The following is a 14,208-nucleotide window of genomic DNA, read 5'->3' on the forward strand; positions in this document are numbered from 1 at the left end:
TTTCACATTTTTTATTTTATTAAAATCTTTGAATTGTAGATATCAGTAATTCTCTAGGACATACTTAGACATCCATAGACAATTGAGTTGGTTAGGCAAGTCGAGAATATTTCAGTTATCCATGCAGTGCAATAAATAAATAAATAAATAAATAAAGTCTAAATAAATAAACTGTGCAGGTATATAAGAAAATCCATGTGTATATGTTTGATGAATAAAGTAATTCTGATATTACTGATGTTGATGTAACAACATGTTGAACCCAGTGTTTTATTCCATTCAGAGTAAAAAGTACAAATATTGACTATAAACTAGAGTGCAATTTAATTATTTTGTTTCTCAATATATTAGATAACTTTTCTCTCACCGCGACTCATAATAAAATCTGGAAAAGTGATGATGAAGATTTTCTTTTTTGTCTATTTGTCTCCAGCCTCCCAGTAAAGGTAAATTTTAGGAATTTAAATTGACATTTAATTTAATTTCTTCAGCTCATTATTGTTAAAACATTATTAGTATATTGTACACACACACACACACACACACATAAATACTGCATATATGACATGTATGATTGAGTGATTCTCTGATTTAATCAGCATTTCTATAAAGAAAAGTAGGTCATTCAGTGTTCACATCCCTACCCCACTTAAATATATTAATATGTAAATAATACAAAAAATATAAGCAGAACACATTATATTCAATATGGTTGTTATAAAAAATAAATCTTTCTATAAAGATTTAGTAGACTAAAAATGTAAAGTGTTTTAGTAGAGATGAGGAAAGGGTACTCCATATAAAAATAGATTATGTGTAACTATATACTTTATGAGTGATACAATATTGTGTGAATACAATAAGGAGAGTACTCTTATCATTAAAATACAACATTAATTAATGCAAAAAGTGCTCATGGTACAGTGATGATATCAGATTGCAATACCACAGAATTTTGATGCCATGGTACTGCATAATAACCATATTCATGAACTATGGTATTTACCGTGAATGGTACTCCAAGGTACTTTTTTGGTACTTTAAGTGTGTTCCGTTAAAGAAAAAAAAAAAGAAAGGAAAGGAAAAATAAAATCAACGAAGCTGCCTTGGTTCCAGAAGTATTCTTCTCATTAATTTTTTTTCCATAGGGATTTAATAAAATTCTTCATTAAAGAGCTCCCGAACCAAACCAACCAGCTGAGAGATGAATCACAACATTACAAACTTTGATTTGAAGGAAAAAAAATAAAAATATTTGAAAATCTGACAAAAAGACAAAGGTACAAGTCTTTGTACATAACATCTTTCATGAGGGAATAAATTACTATCCCATGAAGCATTGCAAATGATGTAATCTAATTAAAAACGATAGAAAAATATAGAACTATTGATTTAAACTTGTTGTTTATAAGTATAGAAACAGTATATTTAAATTGTATTGCAAAATATTCAGATATACAGTATACAAACATATAAGTAGATTGAGAGTGTAAGGAGAGCGACTCGATTGGATCATTCACAATGCTTCATGGGAGTGGGTGGAGCTGCAGAGCTCTTTTGGTGCGCTTTGTTGGCTGCGATTCTCTGATTGGTGGATCTCTCTTTAGGATTATGGGTATTGTAGTTCTTCACCAGGAATTCTGCCACTAAATATGATTTTTTTTAAATGAAGTTGAAATAATACAGACTGATGGCTTCAACCAGAAGCATATACCCTCAATGAACCACCACAAAGCTCACAGTAGGTCTGTCTTTAAAGGTTTACAAGTTAACATTAAAATGAATTGGCCTATGGAAAAAATGGGATGAATATCATAAAATTAGCCCTTCTCTTTAGACCAAACCCCTCACATACATATGTCAGCTTGATTGACAGAGCAAATGACCATTGGAGCTGAATTATTCCCTTTGTTGTTGGGATGAGGGTTAAAATATGGACGGACCGCTTCATTAAAGCTGCACTTAGTGAACGTGTAAATATGTGCCAAAGCATCCATATCGTAGAAGGAGACCAGAGCCTCCTCACAGTCCACAAACACTCCAACCTTTTGGGGTTTGCTGGAAAGCTGCAGCTGCACTGGAGGATCTTCAAAAGCTCCATACATGCCTTCACCACAGAGCACGATGGCCCAGTAACCCTCGCTGGGTTTGTAGGAGATTTTACCCTTCCGTTTAGCACCTTCTCTCACCACGCCCAGTTCCCAGCCTGCCTTCTGCCCCACCTCCACGATCCAGAATGCTCTTCCAGACATGATCTGAGGAGTTCCCAGGATCCCCCCGACCAGATTAAACTGCTTGGGGCTTCCCGGGCTCTCCTGAGTTTTTCCAGAATCCCTCACGGTTTTGCCGTCTGGAGACACCTCTAAGCATGGATGTGCCGTTTCTGCATCCAGAAGCACGTCAACTGAGAAAAAAGAAGCATATCAGTTATGAGATGTTTGGGAACTTCAGAAACCATAAATAGAAATTAATATGTAGGCACAATTTATTTTTATCTGCATAACTAATTCCAAGAATTTAAGCATTAGCCTTTAGATCAAAATATTAAGATCATGAGGAACATCAATTCTGTCCAAACATTTGACTTTTGGTAGTGTATATGTTCTTCCTAAACTTACCTGAAAACTTCTGGATTCTTTGAATTTCTGTAAAGAAACAAATAGAAATTCATAAACAAATCATGGTGATAGTCCTTTACAATTTTAATTATGGTAATACCATGGTATTTCTCGTAAGAGTGGTCGATAAACGATTAAATACATCACAACTCGGAGACATCAAATATGATCTCTCACCAACAGAGCAAAGTTTCTCCAGCCTCGACTCAATCTGAGCCAACACAGCTGCCTTTAAATTTCTCATTGTGCCGAAGTTTAGCTCAGTGTCCATGGAAACTGTCCAGTCATCTTTGAATTCTGCTAGCACACACGGGTAAGACTGAGAGAGGAACAAAAGCATAGCAATGTTACATTTAAATGAATTCTTCAGAGGAATTTTCATTCCTTTAAAATGTCAAGATTTGGTTGTATAATTGTTTGTTACTTCTCACATTAATGATATAATATGTAACAACCCTAAATACTGTATTGCATTTATACTTTGTTTGCTGACCTGGAGGTAGAGGATGTCATCTTCCTCATTCTTAGTGTCATTAAAAAAAACGATGGCCTCTTTATACTTGAGGATCTCTTTTTTTATCTGCTGTGTCTTCTCCTCCATCTCCTTCTCCAAACACCTCCTTCCATCCTCCAGAGGAGCCAGCAACACCTCCTCTGCTCTCCTCACAGCTTCCGTCACTGCAGCAAACACCTCCTTTATCTCCTGCTGCTCTCTCTCTATCAGAGCCTGATGAAGGGATGATTTTCTGTTTATGTACAGTATGTCTTTTTGTATAACCTTGTCTCTTAACCAGGGCAGGATTTATGGGGGTTCCTAGGCTGGACTCATTGTTGGGGCCTTTACCGACACCATCAAATATTGTGCTACCATTTCAGTTTTTTTTTTTACTCTGCACCTTGCTATTTAATATGCATGCATACATCCATAAGATAATAGCATACCTCTATATAATTATTAGGGGGGAAAAGCAACTGTATTTTGAGTTGTGACATTGTCACTCAATCAACTGCCATTATGATGAATGTAACTCCTTGGGTCAGGGGTGGATCTATCAATGAGGCATAGGGTGGCAAATGCCACCCTAGAAAAAGCACTGCCACCCCATCATAAGTATCCAAATGTATTAAATATAAATATATTATAGTTGATGTTGACATTGTGTATGGGTTTATTCATGTCAAACCACCTAAACTCTCACCGAATGCACAAATGACTAGTAATTGACCAATCCTGTAATTGTTGACAGCAGCTGCAGCGGCCAATCGCCTACCTAGTATTGCAGCACGTTTACAGTGTTTGGGATCTCGCAGGTTGATGAGCTTATTTCCTCAACAACAATGACCACATGGACAAATATATGGAAAAAAGAGGTAAAAGAAGAATTTCTCAGTTATTTCCAAGTATTCACTGAATGATTATTAGCTACATCGCTGACAGTTATGGGTTGAGATGAGTGAGACATGTCCTCACCACTTTTTGAAATAGCTTTCGTCAGGTATGTGTATAATCCAGATGAAACATCTCCAGTTCTTGACTAGGAGTTTCTATTTCATCTGTGTGTGTTTTGACTGGCGATCCGGCACTGGAATTAGTTATTTAGAATGTTATAAAAAGTGTTCGTTGCGGCTGTTCAATTTTGTTTAGTGTCAGTAGTTTTTCTGCAGCTCGTGCTCTTTCTGTGCCCCCCACTGTGATGACCTTCTTGGCTGTATTGTTTGTATGTATGTGGAGAATGTGTGTGTGTTGTCTTTTTCTCTTTATCTCCCTCTCTCTTAATTGCTCTCAGGTGTGCGGTAACCAGGCGAGCTGATTGCTGATGGGATTCACCGGTGCGCCGTGTGTTTCCTCCCTATATAAACTCAGTATTTTATGGCTGGGTTGTGTGATGGGAAATGGTTGTTTGTGAGCTGTGTAATCTCGTTCATGGGCGCTGAGATGCATAATGAATTTTTTTCCGGGTTCCTGCTGCTGATGCGGAGAGTTTGTGGTTGTCGCTGTCTGAATTTTGGAGTTCGCTGTTTTTTCATATACATAACTGTCAATAAATGTGTCTGTGTTTCCACTACACTCGTCCCCCCGCATCTTTTATTGCATTTTATTTTTAAAGTGTGACACCCATCCACTGACGTACAGATGCAATCTAGTTTTAGTAAAATAAAAAGTTATATTTGGGCGAATTAGTATCCAAAACCTCTAAAAACAAAAGGCAAAAATGTACTACTAGATCAGTCAATCATGTTCTTAATCAAAGTGCTGATCTATGTGCTCATCTACTAACTAACAAAACCCCAAGACTGATAGTTGCAGATGTAGAGATGAAATTACCATATTATGTGAAATATTTGGGTGCTTGAATCGATCATTAAGAATGACTGTTTATCAAAATTGGTGATTTAAAATAATCTTTTATTGTGCACAGCATAATTAATAGTTATGAATTTTGCAGCACTGCCCCCCACAGTACAATTTTCTGTACAGTTTATTTTTATTTAGACCTAACTTTGTGTTAATCTTCACTTTCAAATAACTTATTCCAGCTGTTACAAAGGTGATAGGCCTACAGGACTTTATTAGCAGAATAACATGTGATATGCATGCATTTTCCATCCATGTGTACACTTAACAAAATAAAAAAAATTTGGTCTGCATAAAGTGGTGACGTTTAGTCCAGATTGCCGGTTCTATATGTGAAGCTTAGTAACATTTAGAATTTGTAGATGTGTTTAATAGACAATGTCTTGGTGCTCTGGAGATATACATTTTGTTACATATTTTTTATTATGCAAAAAGTTATTATATATATTTTTTAATGTTGCAAAATGGTTACTATGTGGTTCCTGTGGAAATACAGTTGTAAAGCAAATTCATGGACATTTATAATATGATAGTGACTCCAATTAATGAACTAGTACTTGTTGCAATGAATCTTGGTACCTTAATCCATAAGAACTACGCATGGGCACTTGCTTTGGTTTTGCCACCCCTCATAATCTGCATGCCACCCCATAAACAAATGTCTAGATCTGCCCCTGCCTTGGGTTAGTATCTAGGTGTGTCCTGTTTATTCATAAGTATAGTATTGTAAAATATTTACTCTGCTGTGTTTGCATCCTGTCTTTGCCTAGTGTTGTTTGCTGTATGCCACTGTACTATGTGAAAGTCAAACTTGTTATTGTTTGTATTATGAATATTAAATAATGGAAATATTAATCTGGATTATTAGACTTTGAAAACTATATTAAATGGGCACTTGTGTTCTCTTTATCCACTCACTTTACAAGCCTTTGTCTATTATGTTTGGAATGAAATAGAGCACAACAATGCCGGTTCACTTTTTTAGCCGTCTTAGTTCTGGTATACAACATTACAAACTTTGATTTAAAACAAAAAAGTTTTGGAAAATCTGACAAAAGACAAAGGTACAAGACTGTGTACTTAACGTCTTTCAAGAGGGAATTATCTACAATCACATTAAGGACTGTGAATGACGTAATCGAATTAAAAACAATGTAAAAATATAAAACTATTCATTTGAAGTTGTTGATTAGTTAATTAAGTTTATTATTAAGTATTAAGTTGAATGCAAACTACTCAGATACAAATATAAGTAGTTTGAGAGTGTAGGGAGAGCGACTCGGTTGCATCATTCACAGTGCTTCATGGGAGTGGGCGGAGCTGCAGAGCTCTGAACATGCCTTACGTCACACGCGACTGGAGTCTTATGGATAACTTTCATGCTGCTTTTATTTTTATTTTTGGACCTTAAGATTAGGGATGTGCCCAAAGCCGAATACCTTATATGGAAAGGCACGAATAATGACTTCAAAATAAATAACGGATTTGTCCGAATAATAAAAAAAAAAGTATTTGTATGACTGATTATCCAAAAAGCACAAGGATAAAGCAACATTTTAAATAAACATATACAAAATTACAACAAATGTATGTATCTGTGCAGCCAAAATTTCGAAAGCGTAAACCTTATGAATGAAAATGCGTACGGTGTGATTTCAGATCGGATGGGCGCGGTCTCGACTCTGTTTGCGGTCTCGGTTAATTGTGCGCTTCTGGAGCTTGTCAAGTGTAACATTAAGATACAACATTATGTACACTTTAACTTCTTGAAATGTCTATTTTAATGTTTCACATGATTCACACATGATTTCCATTTATTTATAGCCTAAACCTGAGTGCGAAGAGTATTGTAAGAGTATTACTTAAAAATGGGTGTTTCATACTCCTGTATTCCCTGTACACACATGACTGTGTGGCAACACACAGTTCCAATGGCATCATGAAGTTTGCTGATGATACGACGGTGGTAGGTCTGATCACTGACAATAATGAAACAGCCTACAGAGAGGAGATGCACACTCAGGAGCACAACATCTCCCTCAACGTCAGCAAGACAAAGGAGCTTGTGGTGGACTTCAGGAGAAAAGACAGAGAACACAATCCCATCACCATCAATGGAGCACCAGTGGAGAGAATACAAACAAGGCTTTATTGCTAATCTAAACATAAAAAACGTATCTAACACATACAAACATGAAACAGGTTTGTGAGTAAAGTGAACAGAAAGTTCAGAGAAAATTAACTTTATGGAGTCCATAGACAATGCTTTGAGAACCACTGATACTTAATTCAGTCTAACTCGGGTCCTCTCTAGAAGATTAGTCCTCCAGTCATGTGAACAATTTATTAACATGAGTGTTTTCAAGTATGTGCTATCTGGACAAGTCTCTATTGTTCATTTTATTGGCCAGATATGGTTCATCTCATTTAGCTGGGCCATGCCAGACTTTAGGGAGCCATTTTGTCAGCTTTTAGTTTTATGGCTCTGAGGAATTTCTGGTGTTCTAGGCAATCTTGGTGAAATTCTGTTTTAATTCTTCTTAATTTCCTTCTGCTGGGCTCCTCCGTACCTACACGTATTACTTACTATATTCTGCGCAGTGCAATATAAATGATTATTGTGCATTTTTAGTCTGATTTTGTGTAAAAAGTAGGTCTGTGAATCGATGAAAAAAATTAAATTAATCAATCACACAGTTTTCTGAAATTAATCGTGAATAGTTGCGATAAATCATGGTACAGGATACATTACTACAAACATAAAAAAAAATCATCATTAACATATTTAATTTATATATTGCTTTAAAAAAACTAGCAAGAAATTAGCTAGTCATCATTTATTTTAATTATTTAAATGTACATGTATAATTACAGTTTTGTTGTTGTTGTTTCGTTTTTTTGTTTTGTGGATAGAGTTAATTAGACACGTTTTTACAGGTATACATCTTTGATACAAGTATATACAGTATATACATATACATGCCATAAAATCCATAGACATGCTGTAATAAAATGTTGTGAAAATCTTCTGGCATTTTCCAGTGGACTTTTTTTAATAATACACGAATGCTTGGTCTCACTCGCACGGTTTTGCTTTTAAAACTGGTTCAGAGGAAAGTGAGTGAGCGTATGCGGGCGATGCAAAGAGATACAGCAGCTTGCCTGTATCTCTCGTCCACTTGCAGGTGAAGTCTTCATTCTCCATAGAGTAAATCTGTTCCCGTCTTTATTATGCCCAGGACATGCGATGTGTGTAATGAATAAGTGTGCACTGCTCCACAAAATTAATTTCTGTGCTAGGATGTGCAATTGAGTGGAGCGTGTACCTACTGATAATTTATGCCAATTTTAGCCACAGGAAGTGGGGAAAAAACATTAGTGAAAATTCGCCCATTGTACAAAGGTGCCTGGGTTTGTTTCTGATAGGCAGCAGAAGCCCTAACCTCGCTCCCACCCTAATCATACCCTAATTTAAGGCTGAATAGCCTGCCAGGAACAACTTGAGACAACTTTCTCCCATCGCATGAAGTTTCAGGAAGTTAAAAATGATGGATACTGCATTAACTGCATTATTTTATTTTTTTTACACGTTAAACAAAAACTATTAATTGCAGAAATTAACACGTTAAATTTCCCAGCCCTAGTAAAAAAATAATGTTTGGCATTCTAATCAAATAATGAGTCAAAACAAACTGTTAAAAACAAACATTGGTGTGATGAATGACATTTCCTCCGGTTCATTCATCACACTGTAAATAGAAGGTTAAATCAAACACTAATATATAATGCAGCAACACTAGAGCAGTATAGTAGTATGCTACTCTGAACATAGTTTATAATAAACAAACTTGCTTATATCTGAAAAAAAAAAAAGATGTACCTGACAGTTTGTGGCTGTTTCCTGAAGTTCCCCAAGTTTGTCTTGCCTGAGAATGATCATTTTTTCCAATTGTTCAATGGTATTTTGCTGTACTGCCTGTACAAACACACAAACACACAAACACACACATACAGTACACAATTACAAACACACATCATGAGAACAATGAATTCAAAACAATATCTAAACATCCTCCTCATGTCTCAAAACCTTTTGTTTTGGTAAAGTGTACAGTATATAAAAGGACTATGTGTTTTACATAGTTAGAAATGTCCTTATAAAGGTAAAAATGTCCCTCAAAATCCAATAATTCCAAGAATCACATACACTCAAAAAAAATAAAAAATAAAAAATAGATTTTAGCCTAATTTTCTGATTTATGCATTTCAATTTCATAACAAAATTCCATAAAAATCTAGATCTGTGTAATTTATAACAAAATTAAATTAATAAAACTTTGATATTTCATTTTTGGTTTTTTTTGGTTAAAGATTACTCAATCCAAATAGATGGAATTCTGTTATGAAGTTGAAATGCGTAAATCCTAAAATAATTTTTTGGAGTGTATAAACAATAAAAATAGTATGATAAAAGAGTTACTCTCTGACACTGCTGTGGCTCAGGTGAGTTGTTACATCTGTTTTATTCTGTCTGAAATCTTTCTGTTCGCACCTGTCTCCTCTCTCTCTCGGTCTCCACTGATGTCACGTCTCCGGCCTTCTTCACACATAAAGCACAGATGCAGCGCTCATCCTGTCGGGAGTAGAGCTCCAGCGGTCTGCCATGCACACTGCACGCCCGCTGATCCAGCTTCTTCAACGGACACACCAGTTTATGGCCCTTGAGTCTCGCTGTGGACTGGTGCTGCTTCAGATGGTGCTCGCAGTACGACATCAGACAGATCAAGCAGGACTTGACTGCTACGAACGTCAGTTGTTCGTCGCAGATGTCGCACGGAATCTCATCTCTTTCTCCGGTGAAGAGGCTCAGGTCAGATAACTGAGTCTGGTGAAACTCCCGCAGAAGCGCTTCGAGCATGGCATTCACGCTGGGTTTGGTGGACAGGGGCTCCTGGCACAGAGCGCACTGTGGGTCGGACATGCTGATGTACTGGTCCAGACAGCGCTTGCAGAAGGTGTGTCCACAGCTGGTCGAGACAGGTTCGGCTAACAGGTTTTTACAGATGGGGCAGTGCAGGTGGCGAGAGATATCTACGGCTGTAGCCATTGTGATTGTGTCAGCTGTTAAACCTGAGGGTAGACAGAACAACAATAATAATAATAATAGACATAATTAAATAAAATATAGACCATTGGCCTACATCTTTTTTAACCCATAGAAGCACATGAAGGCATAATAAAAGTAATACATACGACTCCAGTGTCTAAATCCATGTCTTCAGAAGTGATATGAAAAGTGTGGGTGAGAAACAGATCAATATTTCAGTCCCTTTTTACTATAAACCACTTTCACTTTTACATTCTTCTTTTGTTTTTGGTGAATCGCATTCTTCGTGCATATCGTCACCAACTGGGCAGGGAGAATTTATAGTAAAAAAAATATTTAAATATTGGAGTGTCCTTTTGCACCCTGGTGTAAATAGCATCTGCCACACAGTGTAGCTATTTGCACCTCAACAGTCTGGTGAAACCACTCACCCACACCTGTCATATTAGTTCTGAAGACATGGATTTAACCACTGCAGTCTTATGGTAGAGGTCATGCTCGTTGTTCCAGAATTACGTTGTTATACATGCACAGACTTAAACGAAAATTCTGTTCTAGTTTTCTAACCTAACCCTTTACGAGGAGAAACCACAGTTAACAACATATTCCACAGTTATGTATACTACATATTCAGCTTCATCTGGTAAGAAAAAAAATAAATATATAAAATATTAATTTAATAAAAAAATAATAAAAATAATAATTATTATTAGGCTGTTATTATTAATAGGCATATAACAGGTATATTTTATTATATAAACTATAAATGCAATAGAGTAACATTTAAAAATGGGCGTTTCATTTAGTTTTGATAGACTTCTGGTTTAAGCCCTGCCCACATCAGGTTTTATCCGAATACAAATACAGATATTTTTGCAATATATACAGATAGGGATTAATTTTTCGGAGCCACTCCCACAAAGAAATCAAAAAACCAAAATCATATTTTGTCCCGATGAGAGAATTTTCATCTTTGGGTGAACTATTCCTTTAAAGTGCTTTCCTGTGATGTGAAGGACAGTGTTTTCCTACACTGAAATCTGACCGTTTCACAACACTTTCAATTACCGCATACTTAGAAAACGATGATGGTAGGAAACTGAAACAGGAGTTTTAAAACTGAAACGCTATTGCAGTGTGGATAAGAGGTGTACAAATAATCTAAACTAGACACAAACAGTGCAAAAATGCAAATCAGTGGTGAATCTGTGGCAAGTTTGCAGCAAATGTACAGTGAACTCTCAATTTTTGTAAGGGCGCAGTAAAATCAATGCACTTTCCAATGAAAAACAAATTAGGCCACGTCCACACCAATGCATTTTCTTTTAAAAATTGAGGCAGCTGAGATTCATCCTCCGCCACCCGGATTGAGGGGCGTCACTACGCCACCACGAGGACTTAGAGCGCATTGGGAACTGGGCATTCCAAATTGGGGAGAAAAAACAAAAAAAACAACAACAAAAAAAAAATGCATACATTTTGCTACATTACTCATATGCACTACAGTGATGTGAATAAGTGGGTCATATTTATGAGAAAAATATTGAAAAGGGGATCCCTGCAAATACTGAGTAACTTATAAAAACCCTGGAATCAACTCAGCATCTTTATCTAAAAGTAACAAGGCAGCATTGTGAGGCGACAATGTTCCTGTGTAAATGTTCATATCGTTTACATAGGAAATACAAACTGGAAAGCAATATTTAATGAAATGGTATTATTTGAGTCCTAATGTGTTAGAAAATATTTTATGGCCCTGCCCTTTAAACGGCAAGATATGGTTCGGATCCCGCCAATGTAAATTTATGGGATTATTGTGCTTGTTTTATCGTCAACTTATTAAAATTACAAGTCGGGTAGCTTAGTAAAGTAATAGCACACCTCTCGTTCACAAGTAGCACGATTTGATGTATAATTCATGTCTGTAGCACAAACAGTGCAGAACAAATTAAAAACTGCAGTTTAATATGTACAGTAGGGTAAGGTGTTTGTTCAAATCCTTAATACTAAGTATAAGCAATAGTAAAAAATCTGAAATATGCAGAAATCAGTCTTACCTTGTCAAAGGCGTAAATATTTCTGTCTCTGTGATCTGTCTCTCTCTCCTTCTTTCCCCTTTACGATTCATTTAAGTTTCATTTCCTCGCAGTTACCCTCCCTCTTCTGTGTGAATAACTTTCATTTCCAATGAAAGAAGCCTTGACCTCTTTTAAACAAGTTTGCATTTACATACATTTGCAAACAGTTGCTCTGTTGTGTGCCATACAACAGCAGCACACTCTCTGACAGCTTTTGATACTCAGGTATGTAATACTGTACATCAAAGGCAACTGCACCTGGGATAACCAACATGTACGTCAATGACATTCTCTCACTTCACATTATTTTTCCATGACAGTATTGTATCATTAAATTACATTTTAAATGAAGTTTTCCATCACAAATATTAAACAAATGGAAAAGTAATGAAACTGAAAATGGTCTGTGTCTGTCAAACTCCAAAAAAAGAAAAAGAAAAGCACAATAAACATATCATAAACGTGGTCCATCTGGCTTGTGCGCTATATTGTAAGTCTTCTTCATGAGTCAGGTTTTACATCAGTGATGACTGGTCATGTTGCATTGATGTCAAACCTGATGCGACACATTTAAGGTGCCATATTTCAATGGATGTGAACAGTAGAGTGGAGGATTGTTCAACAACGCTTTGGTCTGTTCCTCACACAAAACTATTTGAAGGCTTCAGAAGACTTTGAAAATAGCGCACGAGTTGTCTGAACGTTTTTTTTTTATTCTTTCATGGTGTGTTTGGAATGACTACAATGTCAACAGTTTATATTTCCGTACTTCATATCTGCATCTTTTCATGAATTTGTTATACAGTGATAATCTGCCTGTGGAGTCAAAGTGAACATGTTGCATAACTCTTATTGAATAAAATTGAAACTGAAACCAAATGTGAATGTTATCATGAACGAGTAAGTGTTACTTTTCACTGAAGGTGAAATGAAACTTAAAGCAGTATGTGGATGAGACAGTACATGAAATCTTCAGATTCCCACAGAACTGGAGCATCTATCATTAATATAGTTTTAGACGTGCCCCAGCCCCTTGTATGCTTGTTTATTACATGTTTTGCCTACTTTGATTATGTGTTCAGCTAACAAAAAGTGTTCTCTCAGCTCTGTTTAACACATTTTATCCTTTTAAAATCCAATCCACAGAATTGAGCAGATTTTCCCCCAATTGCAAAGAAATTCTATAGATTGTGTCTAGGCCTGTTTATGAGGAAAACAGAAGAGAGAAAGAACACAAAGGTTGATCAAGGCTTCTGTCTTTTGGACTGTACATTTCTAAAGTGTTATTAGTAGTAAAAGCATGCATGTTAAAAACACTGAACCAAGAACCAACAATGCACCGAAAACAATCTCTTCCTTTAGTGACTGTATTAAGGATTTCTGAATGAAAAGCGAGACGAATGAAGATTAATGTCTCTCTTGATTTGTTGCCTTTTCTTGATCTCTGTCGTCAATATTAACCAAAATGTCAGGATCTGATGTCTTCCAATTACGCCAGCAGATGGAGACAGAGAGAGACAGAGTTTTTTTTTTTTTTTTTTTTTTTTTTTACATTTCAAACATACAAAGCAATTCCGACTTTTAAAGGTGGAGTAAAGCTGCCTTTTCAATGCATCCGACAGACGATAGATCGGAAGTCATTCATTTCCAATGGAGATTGCGACCCTATGGGAAAGAATCGGACTTCCAAACACTAGTCAGAGTCGCATTGGAGTGACGTCACCTCCCTTCGTCGAATGATTGGCTAGAGGAGGAGCTGTCGATCAAGAACTAGTGGACCAATTGGGACGCAAAACGCCCCCTCAGTTACGTGAAACTCTACTCACAAGTTTTGGAAAATCCAGCACAGAACTTGGAAACAAAAGCGAAGAAAAATACAGCGTAAGCTTACAAAAAAATGCAAATATAAGCAAAATTATCAGAGCCAAGCTAGCCAAATTACGTGACTATTACGTAACGGCAACGTAATCTCATTAGGAAACTTTCGTGGTGGCAACGTAAGTTTTTTTTTTTTTTTTTTTTTTTTTTTATTTTATAACTGATTGTGGA

At 36.3% G+C, this 14,208-nt stretch overlaps 1 protein-coding gene across 1 annotated transcript; it reads right to left on the reverse strand.

Annotated features, from left to right (window-relative positions):
• Positions 1-122: 122 nt before the first annotated feature.
• LOC127441811 (E3 ubiquitin-protein ligase TRIM39-like) lies at positions 123-14,132 on the reverse strand. The gene is made up of 7 exons (XM_051699366.1): positions 12,139-14,132; positions 9,527-10,104; positions 8,855-8,950; positions 3,112-3,345; positions 2,796-2,937; positions 2,619-2,645; positions 123-2,404 (listed from the first exon to the last, which is right to left on the reverse strand). The coding sequence occupies exons 2-7, from the start codon at positions 10,079-10,081 to the stop codon at positions 1,848-1,850; spliced, it is 1,611 nt and encodes a 536-aa protein (XP_051555326.1). The 5' UTR covers positions 10,082-10,104; positions 12,139-14,132; the 3' UTR covers positions 123-1,847.
• Between the last annotated feature and the right edge of the window lie 76 nt (positions 14,133-14,208).

The sequence above is a fragment of the Myxocyprinus asiaticus genome, chromosome 1 (assembly GCF_019703515.2).
Source record: "Myxocyprinus asiaticus isolate MX2 ecotype Aquarium Trade chromosome 1, UBuf_Myxa_2, whole genome shotgun sequence".
Lineage (NCBI taxonomy): Eukaryota > Metazoa > Chordata > Actinopteri > Cypriniformes > Catostomidae > Myxocyprinus > Myxocyprinus asiaticus.

What these genes read in the sequence shown, in the direction of transcription:
- LOC127441811 (XM_051699366.1), bottom strand. Translation starts at nt 10,081, where the DNA reads ATGGCTACAGCCGTAGATATCTCTCGCCACCTGCACTGCCCCATCTGT. An exon ending in AAACAGCCACAAACTGTCAG is followed by an intron (nt 3,346 to 8,854) that starts GTACATCTTTTT and finishes TCCCTTCATCAG; the next exon opens with GCTCTGATAGAGAGAGAGCA. An exon ending in ATGACATCCTCTACCTCCAG is followed by an intron (nt 2,938 to 3,111) that starts GTCAGCAAACAA and finishes TTCCTCTCTCAG; the next exon opens with TCTTACCCGTGTGTGCTAGC.